Genomic DNA, 20,197 nt, shown 5'->3' with positions numbered 1-20,197 from the left:
CCCACCCCACAGACCCCCACCACACGAGGATCCCACCCACCAGACACCCCTCAGGCAGGGACCCCTCCCCTATTCATGAGGCTCACCCACCCAGGCGGGTATCCCCAGGGATCTCCCCCACCCACGGACAGGGATCACCCACCCAGACCCCCTCCCACGCAGGGATCCCACTCCCCCAGACCTTTCCCACCCAGGTTTCCCATGCCTGTGGGTGCATCTACCCAAAATCCCACCCATGCGTGGGAATCCCCCCACCCCCAGAACCTTCTCCACGCAGGGATCCCCGGGGATCTCCTCACCCCCGCGTGGGTACCACCTTCCCCACTCAGGGATGCCACTGCCCAGACCTTCCACACACAGGGATCCCCCACCCACGCACGGGGACCCCCCACCCTCCTTAATTACCCCCAGCCATCCAACTGCCACCTCACCCCTCTCCACCTCCTTTCCTGAAGCTGGGGGGCAGGTGTGGGGTCCCCACCACCTCCACGGGGACATGAAGGATGTTCAACCAGAAATGGGGGTTGTTGCCCCTAAATTTCCCTTAATTGCCTTGAAACTGCCCAGATCCGCAGCGTGGAGCCTCACCAGTCTGCAACTGGTGGGGGGGAGCTTGAGAGGTTTTTTTCAGCTCTGACTTCATAGACTCATAGAATCGTCTCGGTTGGAAGGGACCTCAAAGATCATCTAGTCCAACCATCAACCTAACTTCTTAAAGCTCTGATTTATTTTTCTTCCCTGGGATTCAGATCCTTCCCTGGGACATGCTTTGCTCAGCGGGGGGACACACAAATTTCTTTCATCTTAAACAGTTTGCACATAAGACCGTGGGCACCCACAGGGGTGAAAACTGATGTTCTATCACACAGTTCCTTGGGGACAACCAAAGAGCCACCGAGGGCACCCATCCAGCTCCATCGCTGGGGGACTGACATTAGCTCCCACCTTCCCAGAGGCTCAGCCATCGATGGGAAAAAGCAAACCCCCGTGCACAAGAAAATTCAACCCTTTTTTGCTTTTTTTGGCAGCAGGAGTAGTGACAAGGACAGCTGAGCCAGCGGTGGTGGGGGGTCAGTGCTGGTCAGGACCAGCATCTCCAGGACCCTGCAACTTGGGAAGTGGTTGGAAAAAGGGAGTTATCCCAGTGAAGGTGTCACCCCAGGGCTTTGAGTGTCTCAGAGCACCAGGGCTCAGAGAAAACCTTTTTATTGACAATTTATTTGGCCCAAAGTGTGTCTTTGAGACATCACCCGCTCCACAGCATTCCCGGAGCTTCCTTGGCTGAGCATCTCCTGGATGGTGACTCTGCTCTCGCAGGAGCAGCACATGAGCTGACCAAAGGCACCATCCCCACCCCTGCACCTTTGCGAGGTGCAAATTTAAGGCCAAATCTTGCTTATATTCATCCCTGAGGCAGCTGCAGAGGTTGGGGGGGGGGGCGACCTCGGCGGCAGCAGCAAATTTTGCCAGTGTTTGTTTAATTGCTTTTTGTCCACAGCAGAGTTTTCCAGCAGAACCAAATCGCCATTTCCCAGGAACAGGGGGGTTCCCCAAAAAAACCTGGGACCAAGAGCCGGGGAAGGATGTAAGGAGGGACAGGGCTGCTCCTCCTGCCGGGAGCTGGGCAGGAATGGAAGAGCAGAGAGTGGAAATCCAGAACGTTTTTTTTTTTTTTTTCCTTTTCCTCCACTTTCCAGGACTGGGAGGCAATTTCCCCGCGTGCTCAGAAGGGATCTCAGCCGAGAACACCCCACTTTTACAACCACCTCAGGAATTTCTAGTCCCTTCAAGATTCACCACAAAATCACAGCGTCAGGCGTGATATAAGGACCTGAAAATGCTTTTAAATCATACGTTGTGTACCGTTGCCCAATACGTAAGGCAATAAACTGTCCTGATTATGTGGATGGAGAAACCCACAGGAGCCCCGAGTCCTTAGTTTCCGCAGGAATTTTGCTTTCCCAGCTGGCAGGGAAAAAGCCTTTCAGATCTTGTGGGTTGAGAGAAGGCCCGAGAGAAAGGCAAGCTGAGCTGGACGTCATGGGAGCTGGTTATTGTCAATTTAGCATTTTATATAAGAACGTGAGAGATCCTTATCAATGCCAGAAACAAACACCCTGCGAGTTTCAACACCTCACTGATTCCAGCTAGGGAAAAAAAAATAATATAAAAAGATGCCCAAATGCTGGATTTTCTCTCTGTCTCTCTTTACTTGCCTTCAGGTTTTTTACAGCGTTTACAAGCCCAAATTCTTACAATTGGTAGGGAGTGGAAATTAATAGATGACACGCACGTGTGCGAGAAAGATTTCAACTGCTGCTAAAGGCTGTCACCAAAATGACTATAATTTTCTTCTCGGAGTAGTAAGCTAGGAGTAATTCCACGGCGGAAACTTGAGCTACATGGAAAAAGATGTTTGATTCAATCCAACTGTAAGGGAATAAAAATACATCTGTCCTAAGCAGCATCTGTCAGCAGAAACGACGCTGGAAACTCTTGCAAGAAGAATAAAAGCTGGTAATAAAAAAACCCCAACAATCTAAACCACGATATCGAATGTGACCAGTGTAAAAATCCATCAGGCTAAAACGAGTTTCCACATAATCCATGCGCTGTCACAACATATGTATGTTTTTAATTAAGCCGAGATGATCACGGTCACATTTTGTGCTGCTGAAAATCCAGCTAATAAAGTGAATTGTTAGAAGCCGGTTCAGACCTTACTGAAAAAAAAATGTGTATTTATAAAATACATTCACCTTCCATTTCTGGATTACACCCTTGTAACAGAACACTGAAAAGCCCAAAAGAGGGGGTTAAGATCTGCTGCTCAATTCTGTCACGTTCAAAAAAGACCAACAATGAGCAGAACCATTAAAGACACCCAGACAGCCCAGTGCCCATCCCAGCGACTGATGTTTCCAGAGCAATCAGACTTAAACCATGATTTCTGCTGGTTTTCCTTCAGGCTCTTCACTCCTCGCAGGGGCCTGGGACTACTTGCTCTCAGCGTTCACATTCGCAATGAAAAATGGAAATCCTTCCCTTCCTTTCCCCCTTCCCACTGTCCCCACACCAGACACTCAAGCCACACACATCCCCGCTCCCAAAACGCTGAGGTTTATACCCAAAGTAGCAGCAGCACCTAAATCCTTGCAATATCAGGTCCTGCCATAGATCTGAAAAATCCCTGCTCATTTTCAAAATCCCTGCTCATTTTCAAGTCACTAATTATTCTTCCACCTGTATGGCACGGATTTCATTAGATTTTCCTCCAAAAGAGTTGAATCTTGACCGAGAAGCAACAGCTTCAGCTGGAAGAGCTCACTGGAAAGGACACCCTGGTCGCTGTGACTCCGGTGGGTCATCAGGTCTGGGCCATGGAGGTGGAATTTAATTTCTAATCTGGAGATCTCAGATCCAGCTAAAGGGGTCACGGGGAAGCCAGGCAGAAAAGCAGCTTTCCAAGCAGCACGATAATAACCGTGCTTCGAATTCACACCGGGAGTACTGTTTCAAAGCAAGTTTCAAGTGCTCTTCCTCTTTCTTGGTAGCATCCCAGCAGAAGATGATGTTTTAAGAGGTGGGTATCATGATGTGAAGCAAGTCGGACAGACCTCCTGCTCCAAGGGCTCTGTCAGCAGGAGGATAAGGTGTCCCACCGCCGAGGCAGCCGGCAGGGCTGGCTCAGCACGTTCCCTCCCTGCAGCCAGGGAAGGACACGGATGGAGCTCTGTGGGGCATCACAGGAACGGTGGTGACAAACTTCTAAGGAAACACAGGGCAGACAGGCTGGTGGCCCATCTGGGTAAATCAAGAGTGCAGGAACCATCCCAGCTGCTCACGCCACCGTGGAGTAAGTTAATATTAAAGTATTTTGTCTACAGCTACACAAGAGATGCGGCCGCCTGCCTGCTGTAATGAATGTCACACCAGAGGGGATCTTTGTTCTCCGGTCCCCACTTTGCCACCACCTGTGTCCCAAGGGTGGCTGGGGACTGGGAAATGTTTGCAAATCCCTGTGTCCGAGGAGATGTCCTGCAAACAACATAAGGACCATCGGTGCCCCAGGGATCCAGCAACAATTCCCTGCGGTGTCACAAACTCCCTGTACATCCCTCTGCGAGTTGCTGGTTTAGCTCCTCATACCTAAAATAAGCCAATATTCTTCTCTTCACCTATATATCCGACTTTTTTAGACAGCAACAAGCATCTCCCCAGGGAACCTACCGTCTGCCCACATTGTATCTAGACTGGTAAGACACCTCCGGGTTTCTATCCCACCACTCATAAGGTCTGGAGGACAGAAGGGGTTAAGAACCAACTCAAATTCTCTAGGAAAAAGAGAAAGGCACCAGAAAAGAAGCCAATTCAACTTATTTTACCCAAAGGGACAAAAAGGAGGTTTAGAAGGTCCTTTATAAAACATCACAGAGAAAACGTTATTGTCCTACAGGGAAAAACATACCCATTAACAAATTAGGTGAGAGTGAGTGAGATGTCAGAGGCCTGAAGCAGCCACATTCCTCAACGCCTTTAAATTGTCTGTCCTCACACACTTCATTTGTTTCAGAGAGCAGCTTTGCCCAGGCCAATTTGGGGGTAGGGGGGACAGTAAAAATACCTGGGGATAAACATGAGTATTTTTAATGTTAACGGCCAAAACCTAATGGATCTGAGCAACACGATTTGGGTTTTAGAAAACAGCCAACTTAGGGACCTTCACAAACACACACCCATCTGGGTTCCTCATTTTCCTGGAAGCATTGCCAAGGGATCTCAGCATCTCTACCTGAGCCCTGTCAAATGGTCCGAGTGGAAACAGAGCCCCGGGGGAGCTACTCTGGTGTTTACGAGTTGGGTAAATGCCCATTGAAGGGAGGCCAAAGCAATCACGGCATTTAATTATTTCTGACAGGTCACAGATAAGTGAATTGAAGGAAAAAAAAAGGGAAAAAAATGACACATTCATAAGGAAGGGTGCTGCCACGAGTTAGTTTCTTCCACAGCCCGCAGACACCAACAATACAGACAAATATTCCATAATATGGGGAATATTTAACTTGGATTGTATGGGGAACATCAACTTATATTAACTTCTGTACACTGACCAAAAAGCTAAGGTATAAGAAAGCACAAAGTCCAGTGTCTAATGCCATAACCTGATCCAGGGTAAACTTATAAACACCAGAAACTGCAAAGAGAGCGGGAAGAAGATCCATATGGAGGGATGGGGCTGGATCCCTGGCTGGATTCCTGCTTGGCTGGGATGAAACGGGATGAAATGCAGGGGCAGGGCTGGGCTGGGGTTCCCTCCTCACGGCCAAACTCACGGCGTTTATGGGCAGACGAGGGGCGAAGGGTTTGAGTGACAGAAACATGACCGTGCTCACAGTTAATTACGGGTGTTAAAGCTACTAAAAGGTCATGGTGGGATGGAGGTGGGGTGGGATCGGAGCTTCTGCTGACATCTGGCAGCATTTTGGGGAAGTCTGGTTTCTCCTCCTGAGTTGACTCAGGAGCGCTGCTGATTCGCTCGCCGTTAATTGGAGGAAGGAGTAATGAGAACTGACTAATCGCCGAGCCGCGCGCCCTGCAGACTCATTCCGGTGTCAGTCACTATATTTTGCTGATCACTCAGCCAAAAACTAACTTTTCGGGGGATTTCAGTGCCCGGGCAGCCCCCTTCCTTGGCTCATTGTATTTGCAATAGTATTTAGTTGACCTCCCCTATATAATAAGCTAATAAAAGCCCCAGCAGTGGCACAGCTCAGCTGACACAGCAGTGAAGGCATCACAGAATACGCTCTAATTCCTGGAGAGCTGGAGCTGAAGGTCCTAGACACACTAATGTCATTGCTCACCTCTTCAATGTTATTGCAACCCCTGCAAACTAAATTAACAGAGGTCCGTTAGCATCTGCTACACGCACACACCTCTGCTTTTCTGGGCAAACACGCACGAGTGCTCTTACTATATTGTTGGGGTTTTTTTTTCCAGGTAAGGCTTAAAGGATCAGTATTTAATTGCAGCAGTAAGTTCAAGACATGAGACACGGTGTTTGCATTAGAGCGATCTGTCACAAAACTTGGAGGGAAGCAGCAGCAGTCAGATGATCCATCGCGCGCTCACCTCATTTAAATGCAATTCAATTTAGGCAGCCCGTTTGGCACAGAAATTAGAAAGATGACTTAACAAAAAGCCCGGCAGAATACTTCCGAAACCAGGTGTCAGGTCTATTTGTGTGTGACGTTCAAGGAGGAGCCATCCAAAAAAGCCTCTAGCCATTAATTAAGGTGGCAGCCAATGTTTAAAGCCCCCTCCTTCACCCCCCTCCTTTTCTGGCCGTATTTTACATGCAACACAGAATGAAAAATAAAAATAGAGCGATGTGCTCTCCCCTACACCGCAGTGCAAGGCTTAAGAGCGCGGCTGGGCCAGGAGGAGTGGATTTCTATGCAAACAACATACAGAATGCCTTCGTTTAATCAGTGTGTTGCTTTGCACAGATAGGAAAATGAAATGAAGTTAACTGTATAGTTTTCAAGTCACCATTCAGCCTTTCAGCTGAGACAGATGGCTTTTACTTACAGTGCTTCCTCTGGCATTCAGCAGAGGATTTGGCAATCCTCTCTGGGTCTGGTTCTCAGCAATTCTCTGACATGGGGGCAGTTAGCGTCTTCATTGCACATAATAGGGCTGTAGAAGCCAGAAAAAAATGGCTCTTTTCTAGCCAGTTTACCCCTTTCCCATTTGACAGAAGTGACTTTCTTCCCTGTCCCAGAAGTCAGTGCACACCCAGCGTTGACCTCACGCTGGTCGCTGCCAGCGAGGATGGGAGGCGGATGCATTAGCAGAGAAATGCTGAGAGACCACTAATGTTTGCAAAAAACCTACCCAAATCCCCCATTGCCGTCCTTTCCAGGGAATAAGAGAGCCCCAGTTTAACTGGGACAAAGAAGAGGCAGCTTTACCACTGTGCAACCTGGGGCTGCATCAGCTGATAGAGGGAGGGACATGGGAAAACGGGGAGTTGCAGCCCTTCTTCCCATCGCCCAGAAAGCCTAGAAAACTAAATTATTCTGACCCAACAAATCATTGTAACCTCACTTCCTGAAGAGGGTTAACTCCTCATTTACACACGGGCAAGTTAGAATCAAGTATCAAACGTAAGGGACCTGATTCTGCTCGTACTTACACCAGTGTAACCTAATGATGATACGCTTCGTAATTCGCAATTAAAAGTCAAATTACTCACTATTACTCATTGAGTCATCACGGTGGCTTCTTCCCTTCCCTGGTGATAAATCCAGTATCTACTGATGCTGGCAAGCATGGAACAGATCTAAAATAGAGTATTATGGGACAAATAAGTGTGAGAGAGTGATGGCCACATTTGTCAGACCGAAGGCGCTCCAGCATCTACCTCTCAGTTGCCTTCTGGGCTGCAGCTGCTTCTCGAGAGCCTCGTCAGCTCCACACAGGTCCTTTGCTCTCACAGAGCCCACTGACCTCGTCACAGCTCACCTGCTCCTCTCTCTGACCCCAATCTGGGGTCCTGCTCAGAATCTCCCTCTATTTACATCCTTGTCAAGAGGGGATTCGAGGCACAGGGACCAAAACAGGGCTAAACCAAACAGAAGGGATCACCTTCACATCAAGAGTTGGATTCTGCTGTTAATAGAGAAGTGTAGAGTCCTGGGGTAAGTGGAAGGTGCTACGTTTGGAGACATCTCGTACATAATGTATTGCTTTTTCCTGGAGCATGATCCTGCTCTTGGTTGCTCTTCTGTCTCCTCCAAAGGCAGGGCTTTGACGCTGCAGGCAGTGAGGGCACCAGGAGATGCAAGCTACACCCGGGACAATTACAGCTATAAAAGTTTAGCATAAAGCTCAGGAGAGAAGAAAGCAGAACGTTGTCAAGCACCGGCTTTTAATTCTCAAACTGGCTCCTGAAAAAGATAAGATAAAGCCAAACCAGAATAACCAACTTCAGGCATTGCTGGAATAGAAGCAGCTGCTGAGAGCACCTACTAAAGCAGGTAGAGCTTCCTCACTGACTTGCTCCTTGTCCCTTCCAGGTTTTTGGAAGTCTCCTGCCATCAGTCCTGTCCCATAACCAGGGTACAGCATCCAGGTAAAGCAGAAATGTCTGATAGAGAAATGTTTCAGAGAGCGATACAGAAATGCTAACAGGAGCTCTGTGGAACAGTCTTCTCCAATTAGTTACCCGAGGAAGAATGATGTTGAATGACTTACAAAGAACACACAAAGCACTTACTGTTGTACTAATCACCAACTTTCTAAGTAAAATTAGCCAATTTGCTAATTAAGACTCATGACAATCCATCATTACAGTAGTAACTCTGCACTTGAGGTGATTCATCACCCCGTAACCAGCTCCTGCCGCCTGGGGACATGTGCAGGGGCTGCCTCCAGCTCTGCTCCTTCCCTGCTCCGAGCAGTCCTGCTCCTGAGCCACCTCGACCCAGCTCCAGGTGGCTGGTGCTTCCTGAAGGGAAGAAAAATCTGGAAAAAAAAAAGGAGGAAAAAAAAAGAGAAAAAAGGCACAGCTTGAGACAGAAATAACTTTTTTAAGCAGAGATAGGAAAACTAGTTGCCCTTTTGAATGTTGTTTGACCTGGATGATCAGAAACCCAGCAGACAAGTCTCACGAGTCCCAGGTGATATATTTAAAATTAACATCTTGTCCAGCTGATGACGGGGGTCAGAGTCTCCTGCTGAAGAAGGAAGGAAGAACACATCCTGGCAGCAGAGAGAGGATGATGCCTCTGATGACTAAGAAGGGGAGACTCAGAGACTCAGGGTCCATTGAGCACCACTCTTTTGGACCTTCCAGCCAGCGCTTGATCCAGCGGATCGTATGCTTATCCAGGCCATGTGCAGCCAGTTTTTCCACAAGAATTCTATGTGGGACAGTAGCAAATGCTTTTGGAAAGTCCAGGTATACACAATAATCGGGTCATCTTGTCATAGGAGGAGATCAGGTTCATCAGGCAAGACCTGCCTTCCATAAACCCATGCTGACAAGGCCTGATCCCCTGGTTGTCCATTTTGTGGCTTGTGATGGCACTCAAGATGACCTGTTCCATGACCTTCCCTGGTATCGAGGTCAGACTGACAGGTCTATAGTTTCCTGGATCCTCCTTTTTGCCTTTCTTGTAGATGGGTGTTACATTTGCCACCCTCCAGTCCATTGGGACCTCCCCAGTCAGCCATGACTTCCTGTAAATGATGGAAAGTGGCTTGGCGAGCACGTCTACCAACTCTTTGACAATGATGGAAAGTGGCTTGGTGAGCACGTCTACCAACTCTTTGACCACTCTTGGGTGTAGCCCATCCAGTCCCATAGACTTGTGTGCATCCAAGTGGCGTAGCAGGTCACTGATCTCTTCCTCTTTGATCATGATGCTCTCATTCTGCTTCCCCTCCCTGTCTCCTCGCTCATGAGGCAGGGTGTCTAGGGAACAGCTAGTTCCACTGCTAAAGACCCACGCAAAGTAGGCGTTGAGCACCTCAGCTTTTTTCCTCATCCTTCCTGACTATGTTTCCCTCTGCATCCAATAAAGGAGGGAGATTTTTCCTACTCCTCCTTTTATTGTTAATGAATTTATAGAAACAATTTATAATATCCTTAACAGCTATAGCTAGGTTGAGCTCTAGCTCTCCTAATTTTCTCCCTGCACAGCTTTGCTACATCTTTATAGTCTTCATGAGAGACCTGCCCCCTCTTCCAAAGGTCATAGACTCTCTTTTTGGTCTTGAAATCCAGCATTTCTTTAGGCTTTTCCCAAAGATGAAGGAACAGCCCCACCAAGGGCAGGTGAGAGGCTGTTTGATGGGGGTAGCAATCCCAGCTGAGAGGGCCCTCCAACACACCCCTATTTAAAGCCACCTGCGCTGGGCTCCGCTCCCCAATGAGCCACAGCTGCGGCCCCCATGGGGGTTAAAACCGGGGCTGGGGGCGGGATGAAGGCGTCTAGTAGGGGTTTGTCTGTTTGTGCGTGGCCATGGACGACATCTCGCTGCTGGAGCAGTACCTGGAGCGCTGTGGAGGGCAGGTAAAAGCGGGGGGGGAGGCAAAAAAAAAAAAAAGCAAAAAAGAAAATACAGTTGCGTTGGCCGGGAATCGAACCCGGGTCAACTGCTTGGAAGGCAGCTATGCTCACCACTATACCACCAACGCCGCGTTATAACTATGGTCCTCCCTGCGCCTCAAGTATGTTGGCTTAGGCGGTCCTCTGTCGTCTTTTAGGGATCTTTTTTGTCTTAGGTGGCCTGGCCACCATCTCCAGCCCCACCTTGAATAAGCGAGTAGTGGGCTATAATGGTCTAGAGATGCTGGAGATGGTGTCTTGCTGAGGGAGGTTGTCCTCAACTGCCTCAAGGGGAACACTGCTTGCATTTAAACTCTTGCTGTTTGCGAGGACCAGTCTATGTAAAGGGGTGTGTTGGCACTATGGGGTTGGGGGGCTCAGACCTCTTTGTGCTCATTAGCAAATATTTGCAAAAAACCCCATTTTTCCTGGTATTTACAGTAGCCCTCCTGCTCTCAGGTGGTTGCAGAGACCACAGGGTTGAGGGACTAAGGAGAGGGCTGGACTCTGTAGTGGAGCATCATCTTCACCCAGGGAATGCAACTTCTGCACCTGCATCTTGGTGTAAACTGCTTTTTCAGCTCAGAAAAATGGGCTATTTAAATCCAGAGACCCCCTAGTGACAGTCACTAAAGTCAGAATATGGCCCTATAAAGTGTATAACAGGGTGAGGTATAACCAGGGTTTTACAAATGCTACAGAGCTTTTTGTATCCCAGATTTGCTGGGATACTTGCTAATGGCAGAGGGATGAGATAGCACTGCAGAAAGGAGAAAAAAAAATAATTAAAAGTCAGTTGTTTAAAGCAGCTGGATTTGATTTATGTGTACCTGGGTTGCAGTGGAAGTGAAAATGGCTGTTTTCCCCTCAAGCTGCCCCAAACTTTGTGATCTCAGGCGGGATCTATGTGTGAAATCTCCTTGCTGGAGCTGCTGGGAGATGTCCAAAGCTCTGCCAATGATGGGGCCTTCAGTAAAGTTAATTAACCTCCAGTCTCTAGCAATAACCCCTGGCAGCCAGCCCAAGGTAAACATGGTCTTGTGCCCCCTCTCACACGCAGCCCCTCAGCATCTGGCTGAGGAGCAGGCAGTCTTCCCCAGAGCTTAACCCTCTCAGGGCTGTTTCCCAGACCAGTTAGATGGAAACCCAGTGAGAAATTAAGATTTGCTTCCTGTTCCTTCCTCCTCAACACACTTCACTTTCAGTTTGTTGTTTTTTTTTAAAACTTGTTTTACAGCTGATTAATACTTCCAGCCTCATATATCACTCATTTCTCCATCAGCTTATTTCTTTAAGCCATACCACTAACTGTGGGGTTTGGGTTTTGGTTGGTTTTTTTTGACTTATCGCATTCTATTCTCTGATTCCCCTTAGTATGATGTGTGAGCGGTCCCACGGGCTCCCGGCAATTAGGCTTTTTTGTACCATCTTCTCTGCATCATGGCTCATATAAAACTTTCCTAATTAGCTCCTGTACAGCTAAGCCTTAGCCCACTGGAGGTCTTGCAGAGGCTGTGCCTTCCTTCCCCTGTTGCTAACTTGAAAAAAAATCTGTTTAAAACAGATGTATTTTAGTTAGTTAGTTGTAACTGTTAATATGTTTGTATCTGACCTCTTAATTCTCAGATAGAAATTCCCAGATTCTCTTGGATCCTGTTTTCCAAAGAGCTGAGGGGTTAAGGAGTATTGAGTCTAATTCAGTAGCACTCTGTCCACCCTCCATCTCAGATGGGGCTCTGCATCTAGAAGCCAATTTTGGAAACAGTTTTGAGCTCAGGTGTTTGTGATGCTTACAGAGCTAGATCTAGTCAAGCTATTAGGAGCTCTCAGGGAGGATTTGCCACTCTGTAAGAGTTTTCCAAGTGTCTCCAGGCAAACACACAGCAGAGTAAGTGGGAGATCTCCCCGAGTGCATGGCTGTGTTGCTAAGTGAGCTGATTAGTGCAGAACAGAGAGCAGCACTGGCTCAGGGCTGGAAAGCAGTGATCTGGAAACCCTGCTCCCGCCGGAGCTCGGGCAGTTGCTGCCAACTCCAGGGCCTCAGTCTTGTGCACGGCTCCCTGGTCTGATTTGTGCTTGGACTTCTCAAGTCCTTTTGGCTTTGGAGCCCAAAAATGCCTAAATGAACACAAACCCTCTTGTACGGATCTTCTAGTCCAAGCTGTCACCTGCTGTGGGTGTTGGCAGAAACCACCTTCTTGGAAGAAAATGCCCTAACCAAGAAGGGAATAAATCCTTTGTTAAACTCTTGCCTCCTCACATTATGATGCCTTTTAAAATAGCTTTTAATAAAAAACAGCTGATAAAGAAGGGCATTAGTATGCAAGAACTTGCTTGCAGATATGTTGCATGCTTGATCTGGAGATGGATGCTGGCTCTGCTGACTTAAATCACTTAAATCAGGCTGGTGGCCTCCAGCAGCTGAAAAGAATTAAATTGCTCGTGATTCTGTGAGCTGCTGCCCTCTGTTGCACAAACCCAACACAACGCTGAGGCTGTCCCCTAGCAGCAGGGAAAGAGGCTTGTTAATAGACCGAGTGGGAGCTAAAGGAAGCCAGAAAATGCCAGCTGTCTGCCTTGGAAAAGCTCCTGAGCAATGATGTTGGTTAGGTGGATAAGCAAGGTGTGACAGTGGCTGTGAAGGGCAAAGTGCCAGCATTGTCCCTCCAGCCACTGCTAAAGGTATGGCTCTCAGTTTGTGACACTACAGGAGAACTCTAGACTGCTTCTGAAGTGAGGTGGGCACTATAGAAGATACCTAGATTTTTATATGATGGTAGACAAGCAAAGGATGCACTTTCAAATCCTAAGACTATTCTTTGCTATAATACGTATGGGGGGAAAACAATTGAAATTTCCACATTGAATAGAAGATTAATCTTAAATAGTATCAGAGTTAATGTTTTAATATGAGATCCCTAATGACACTTTTTCTTCACGCAAGGATGACCTCTCAACTAGTCCTCAGCTGTTGGCTCGCATGAGCCCTTATGATGTAGACCTTCCAATTCAAACAACTGAAGACGTGGTGTTTGGCTCTCAGTTTAACCAGCCCAAAGAGCTTCCTACAGACTTCTCCTCCGTGGACCTCAGCTTTCTTCCAGATATTGCTCAAGATAGCAAAGAACAAAATCTATCTGAAGATGGCCATGAAATGCAAAAAGGGGTTGATGGGTCGATACCAAGAAATGAGAACGGTGGTGTCTTCATGGATGAAAGCAGCTTGTCACACCCAGATACAACTCAGCTGTCCCCTGAAGCATCTCATGCGTGTCCTCCCCTGACACTAATGACTCCTATGACCCCAGTGACACCTGCATCAGAAAGCTCTGACATAGTTCCTCAGTTACAGTAAGTTTGTGTGTTATATATATAATCTCATAGAATAGTCATGGTTTTTCTTAACTGCAAGGTGAATTCTCACTTGGAGGATGTAGCAAGTATGGTTCGGTCTTAAATGAGGACAGTCTGCTTTTCTGGGGGCAGAAACAGTCCCACCTGAGTGAGGGGAAAAGGACATGAAAAGAAGTTGAGAGAAATTCAGGCCTTGTTAAAAGATCCCGTCCCGTCTAGGCTGGAGTAAGGATGGAGTAGTTTATACCTGCAGAGAATAACATTCCTTCACCTGCCTTAAGACTGCTGAAGAAACTCTGTATGCACTCAGCAGTGGTTCAATTCAAAGCTGTAAAATGCTGCAGTGATGTAGTTCTTGGAAGACACACAAACTCAAGTGTTCAGGGACTAATAATTTTGTACCTTGCTATATCTCCTCCTGTGAGAAACTGTCATTTTGGTATTGAATTACTTAAGTTTTGCCAAAAAGTAGCTTAACGCTAGAGCGGGGTAGAGGTAGGCAGGAAATTAGTTGATGGCAATTATTAATTGGAGTGTGACTTCACATTAAGCTAATAATGTTTGGGGGTTGGCCCTGCAGTGGCTTGCTTCTTGCAATAAGAAAATTCCTCTCTTGTTCCGCAGGAACATAGTGTCGACTGTAAACTTGGCGTGTAAACTAGATCTGAGGTACATAGTTCTGCATGCCAGAAATGCAGAGTATAACCCAAAGGTAAATCTTAAGGAGTCAAAGCTCTACCTGTGATCCCCTTTCTTGGATTTTAATATACAAATTCACCATAAGCTTTATCCTTTTTCCTAATAGAGATGGCTTGACCCACAGGTGAAAGTCACAAAATTCTCCAAATTGGGCCTGTTAAATTAAAAGAAATACAGGGAACAACCAGGAGTATTTTTTTTTTCTTTGAATAAAACCCCAGCAATGAGATGCTGCCAAGCTGTTTCAGAAAAAAGATAAACTCTCCCACTTGTGGCCAGCTCCCTCCAGCTGAAAGGGCTCAAGCAGCCCTCACTGCAGGGGGTGGTTTAAAAACCTTGTTTGAATTAAAGAGAATTACTGGAGTCTGACTGCTATTATGTGATACTTTTAGCAAGTGGCCTGGATTGCAGAAACTTACTGGGAGTAGACTGGATTTCTGTAAGGGTGCTGTGACTGTAGTTTTAAGCCCCCTAGTCCTAAGGGAGTGGAAAATAACTTTAGGGTGGTAAATAAACACTTACTCAAAGCCAGATCATGCTGTGTTGAGCTTTGAAAGTGACAATTCTTGCAAGAATGAACAGTGATACAGCATCAGCGAAATCCCTCAGCTGGACTGTGAAGTATTCCTTTGAATTTGTAGAGGTTTGCTGCTGTGATCATGAGAATCAGGGAGCCACGAACAACAGCCCTCATCTTTAGTTCAGGAAAACTGATCTGCACAGGAGCAAAAAGGTATTTTATTATTTTTTTTATTATTTTTTTCCTTCCCTCTAAAGGTCTGGGTCTTGCAGCTACACCTATATTCTGATGAAGAACCTCATCTTTAGTTCAGGAAAACTGATCTGCACAGGAGCAAAAAGGTATTTTATTTTTTTTATTTTTTTCCTTCCCTTTAAAGGTCTGGGTCTTGCAGCTACACCTATATTCTGATGAAGAACATAAAAAAAACCTTGTTTAAATTACCTAGCAAAAGGGCTGTCATAATTGCAAGGAAAAAAAATGAAGCCCTGGTATTGAAAAAATGTCTAGCTTTCTTCATGATGGCAGTTTAGTAACTACTGAATAGTGTGCTTCTGTCCCTGAATATAGATTGAGCTGAGCAGACACTAGCAGAAAAGCTGCTAAAATGCCCAGGACTTGTTAAGGGGTTATTTGCATTTCTCACCGACTTTAAAGTGAGTTAGGACATAACTTGTGTCTGTCAAGTCTCTCCTCAGTGGCTGCGTTCACTAGTTAACACATCTGCCTCCAGAGAAAATGGGAACTGGAGGAAAGCAAAGATTATTTCTGTACTTCGAAGCTCTTTTTCTCAGGTTCAGCAGCTGCCTTGATTTTTTTTTTTTATGTCCTTAAGCTGTCAATGAGAAAGCATAAATGTACAGCTTAACGGACTTCTTCTCCAACCCCTACCACCATCCCAAACCAGCTAGATGATTGTACTGGTGTCCTATCTCTTGGATCAGCCCTGAGAAGCTGTTTTGAGGAACTGAGAAAGTAACCTCTGAAGAGAGGGGGGAACTCCTGGGTGACACAGCGTGTTCCCGTGTGCTCAAATAGACCGCAGGAAAGTGAATGACAAAGTGCCTTTTCATCTTTAGCTTGCTGAAGTACTTCTAGGGATAGAGGCTTGCTATTTTAAGCAGAAGCATATCTTTTCTGGAGGACAGATGACCACGGTGGTGGCTTCAAACTGACTTCCAGCTTGAGAGCAGCAGAAAGCACAAATGGAAGCTTGCTTTTCCCCTCCTGCTCTTCCCCCAGCGAAGAGCAATCGCGGGTGGCAGCCAGGAAGTTCGCACGCGTGGTGCAGAAGCTTGGGTTCCCTGTTAGGTTCCTGAACTTCAAGATCCAGAATATGGTTGGGAGCTGTGATGTGACGTTCACCATCCGCCTGGAAACCTTGGCTCTCACTCACAAGCAGTTCTGCAGGTAGGTGGAAGTTGGAATTACAACCCCAGGCAAGCTGGAGCGGTGTCTTTGTAAGCTACAGACAGACTCAACATTCTAAGGCTGCACAAGCCTGGGAAAACAGAGTAATGATTAATTGGATGCTGAATATCAAGGATGTCTTTTGGTGAGCAAAAGATGTGCTCGCTGGTCCAGCAGGCATGAAGTGGCTGCAGATGCCATGTGTTGCAATAAAGACAGTAAGGTTTATCTTCTGGGATAACACGTTCAGTCACTTCTGGGGTAAATTAGATCTGGTGAAAAAGGGCTGAAAAACTGCAAGAAGCTCCCGAGTTCTTTGCTCAGTTGGTTAAGAAGATACTCTCTTTTGTACAAGCTTTCTTTAACCATGAATATCATTGACACAATCTTTGGTGTTGCTGCTTATCAGCGATGTGCACCAGAGGTTCTCCTTAATCTGGGTGACGCTGGTGATCACAATTTGATCATTTTCCTGTTATTGCCAAGTGCAATATCAAACCTTAGTGCGTCTTTTTCTTCACTGCAGATTTCAATAGGGAAATAACAGGTCTTGATTAAGCACTTCAGGTTTAATTGGAGCAGCTCTTAAGCTACTTGAACCTGGTCTATGCCTTTGCTCCATTGTGAACCTTTAATACTAAGTGGGGCCTCTTAAGTCCTGTCAAAGCAGACGCCCATCTGCAAGGACGAGGTTTCTCACCTTCAGGCATGAAGCCACGCTGCAAAATACAGAACTGAAAGTATAGTGTGTTTCTGGGACATCACTTCAGTTCTGGATATCTACTAACCATCAATTTAAACCTGTAGCTGAGCGATGGGCACTTCAAAATGGACTTGTTCAGAACTAGTTATTGCCATCACTGAGGAAAGGATGAAGGTTTCAGCACTGACAAAATCCAAATGCAGTTGTGTCTTTTATTAGCAATGCATTTAATATTTTGCGGGCTAAATATATAGTAAAGATTCACTTGGCTGTCATCTTGTCTTAGTTGCACAAGATGCTTCCTGATAAGGGCTCTTTGCAGACTGAGAAGGGTTTGAGTGCTGTTTGAGGATTACAGTAGTGGTTTCGATGCGATAGAAAATAGCATTCAGAAGTGGCTCAGAAATCTTTAAAAGCGAGTGTGAAGAACTCCTACCTGCTCCAGCTGGGACTACCAGGTTTCTCTTGAAGATGTGTGTAATGATCTTTGAAGTCCCTTCCAACCCTAACGATTTCTGTGATTCTGTGATTCTGTGATTCTGTGATTCTGTGATTCTGTGATTCTGTGATTCTGTGATTCTGTGATTCTGTGATTCTGTGATTCTGTGATTCTGTGATTCTGTGATTCTGTGATTCTGTGATTCTGTGATTCTGTGATTCTGTGATTCTGTGATTCTGTCCTGGGTAGCTACCTAAAATCTGTGGGTTTAATTACTCTGTTGTTAGTATAATTAAAGAGCACTTTACGCATACAACACTGAAACAGTATTTACATTTTACTAATCTTACCTGCTTGCTTTGAAACAGTTATGAACCTGAACTATTTCCTGGCCTTGTTTATAGAATGGTCAAGCCAAGGATAGTGCTGCTTATCTTCGTGTCTGGAAAAGTTGTGCTGACTGGTAAGTGGTCTCCCTCTGTACATCTGTAATCAAGTGCTACCACATCTTCTGAGATAGCATTTAGATTGAACATTAGTTAAATCAGTATCTTCCCACAGTAAAGCCACCCTTTTTCCATGCCTACTGCTGCTTGTCTGTCCTTTCTGCAGATAACAATATCAGTATTGTTCCACTAGAATTTCATATTGCTTCATATAGCACCTCTAGACCTTCATGTTGTTAAACGTGAGTATTTTTATTTTATTCAAAGCATAGTGCTATGTGTCAACATACAGAATCCCAACAGGACGCTGACATGCTAGTAACTACCCAATCACTTAAATATGAGTATCACGATAAGCAATTTAAAATTGCTCGAACAGGAAACAAACTTCTTAAGACACTTCACTGACAACATTTAGTAGGGACTGTTAGAGGAAAGGGTGGAGATCTAAGAACTTGTGCCAGACTCTTTGGCAAAACGCTCATGAGGCACAAGCCTTGCTGAGTAAGTGCGCTCAGCAGACATCTGTAGCGCAGATCCCGTGTCACAAAAGTTGAATTTCCTAATAGATTCTTTTGTAAATATCATAAAAATATTTTTATTCAGATGTATGGGAGAGGGTAAATGGTAGTTGGTCCCAGAGGACCTGAATGCTGTATGTATATTTGTAACACAGCTTTGAGGTATGTGAAAGACAAAAGGTGCCTCTCTTTAGCTAGAGATCCTCACAATCATCAATCACAAAGGAGCTCAGCTAGCTGAAGAACGGGGCGCTCAGTACAAAGGCTAGATGCTTCCCCTTCCAATGTCCCCCCACCTCCTCCTTAGGTCCAGTAAAATCATACTGGCCCGTTCCATTCCACTGACACTTGCATTTTTGGGTGCTGTCATTGCAACACCCTCAAACATGCAGCAGGCCCAGAAGCACTAAGGTATGTTCTTGTCTGTGAGCACTGGGCCCGGCTGCGATGACAAGACTGAATGTGCTGAGCTGCAAGGCTGGGATTATTTCCTTATCAAGAAAGAAACTTGAAAGTAACTTTACTTTTGCAAGTAAAAGTTGTAGTAATGCAGATGAATTGGTCATGTCCGAGTGTGTTCTGAGCGAAAGGTTTACGCATTCTTCCTGAGTGCCAATTAATCCAACTACTATCTCATTTAAATGCATTTTTTGCAGCCAATGTTTGGTGCACTAGCATGGTAGAGTAGTGCCACTGCCTGCTGCAATACAATTAGTGTACAAGATTGATAATCAAGGTTTGCTTACTGTAAGATGGAAAAAGGCTGGCTTTGAAATTGCAGGTGCCCTTACAAAGCTTAAAATTAAAAAAGCTTCTCAGCACTGGAGGAGGGGAGTTCTCAAACTGTGGATGAACTCTCAGTATTTAAATAAATGCCCTTCATTTCTTGTCTCTATCTTTCAGCTTTACCAACAGGCAGAGCTGTTACTGTTACTGTTAAGCAGATAACACTATAATTTTTCTCAGTTGCCTTTTTTTTTTTTTCCTAAAGCCAATGTTTTGCACCTGTCAGGAGTACCCAACTCCTGTTTTGGTTCCACAGATCAAGCAAAATTAGTCTACTCTTAAAGCAAAGCAAGCTAAAAACTGTTCTTTGTGAGGTGGCAGAAGTATGATAGAAATACTGCCTTAAATTAACAGTCAGTTCCTTTTAAACTCCTGTGTTTCTTCACGGTGTGTAATCTCATCATTAGGTCTGAGTTGCATTCAGTTATTCTCAACACTCTCTTAATTCTTAACCATTTTTTTTTTCCTAAATGTCTTTCTAGGAGCAAAAGAGCGTTCTGAAATCTATGAGGCGTTTGAGAAAATCCACCCCATTCTAAAAGGTTTCAAGAAAGCATCACAACATGGCCCATAAAGCAACTAAGAATAATAATACATGGGTTTGTATTTCTGCGTGTGGAACACGAGTGAGAGTGTTCCTGGACCCGATTACACCGCTGTGGATTATTAAGTAAATGATGCTGTAAATGCTGATGCCTTTCTATAGTTTGTGGAATCGTTTTGTGCTTTCAGATTAGCTGTCTGTAACCCACTTGAGTTCTGACAACTTCTGTCAAGCTGAAAAAAAATTGCCAAATGAATGTACCTTAATAGAATGCATATTAAGGTGGCACTTAATTGAGAGACCACACATCTTTTTTCCACCCTGTTGAACTGGTGGAACGCTGTGCTTCAAACTAGCTTTATAAATATCCTCAGCTTTAAGCATACTGAAACAAAATACTGTTTTTCATGCTTAAAATCAAAATATATTTTTGTTCTTAGAAAATCCAGCATGACTTGATTTCAGTGTTTTGAAGACAGTAATTGCAGAGGAATCTGTTGAATCCCTCTGATCCTACCGGTTGGATAAACTCTTTGTGTAACCGTGTTGGTATTCCCTTTACAGAGAAGACATTCGAGGCCCCAGACAGCGCTGGAGCATACCTAGAAAGTCTGTGGGTGGAGGGGTAACTAAGCAAATTATCTTATTTGTCATCAT

At 45.6% G+C, this 20,197-nt stretch overlaps 1 protein-coding gene and 1 non-coding gene across 2 annotated transcripts; one reads left to right on the top strand and one right to left on the bottom strand.

Annotated features, from left to right (window-relative positions):
• Positions 1–10,031: 10,031 nt before the first annotated feature.
• On the top strand, positions 10,032–19,570 carry TBPL2 (TATA-box binding protein like 2). The gene is made up of 7 exons (XM_014947006.1): positions 10,032–10,082; positions 13,063–13,469; positions 14,097–14,184; positions 14,813–14,904; positions 15,934–16,101; positions 17,612–17,706; positions 19,479–19,570. The coding sequence occupies exons 1-7, from the start codon at positions 10,032–10,034 to the stop codon at positions 19,568–19,570; spliced, it is 993 nt and encodes a 330-aa protein (XP_014802492.1).
• TRNAG-UCC lies at positions 10,136–10,207 on the bottom strand. Its single transcript has one exon. It is a non-coding gene; the product is annotated as a tRNA-Gly (tRNA).
• Positions 19,571–20,197: the final 627 nt, after the last annotated feature.

Source organism: Calidris pugnax, unplaced genomic scaffold (assembly GCF_001431845.1).
Source record: "Calidris pugnax isolate Ruff unplaced genomic scaffold, ASM143184v1 scaffold127, whole genome shotgun sequence".
Taxonomy (NCBI): Eukaryota; Metazoa; Chordata; class Aves; order Charadriiformes; family Scolopacidae; genus Calidris; species Calidris pugnax.
Note: the sequence above shows the minus strand (reverse complement) of the source record. Positions and strands in the feature narration are given on the sequence as shown.

Coding starts and splice junctions, on each gene's coding strand:
- TBPL2 (XM_014947006.1), top strand. CDS start 10,032: ATGGACGACATCTCGCTGCTGGAGCAGTACCTGGAGCGCTGTGGAGGG. Junction 10,083..13,062: donor TGGAGCGCTGTGGAGGGCAG/GTAAAAGCGGGG, acceptor TCTTCACGCAAG/GATGACCTCTCAACTAGTCC. Junction 14,905..15,933: donor ATCTGCACAGGAGCAAAAAG/GTATTTTATTAT, acceptor CTCTTCCCCCAG/CGAAGAGCAATCGCGGGTGG.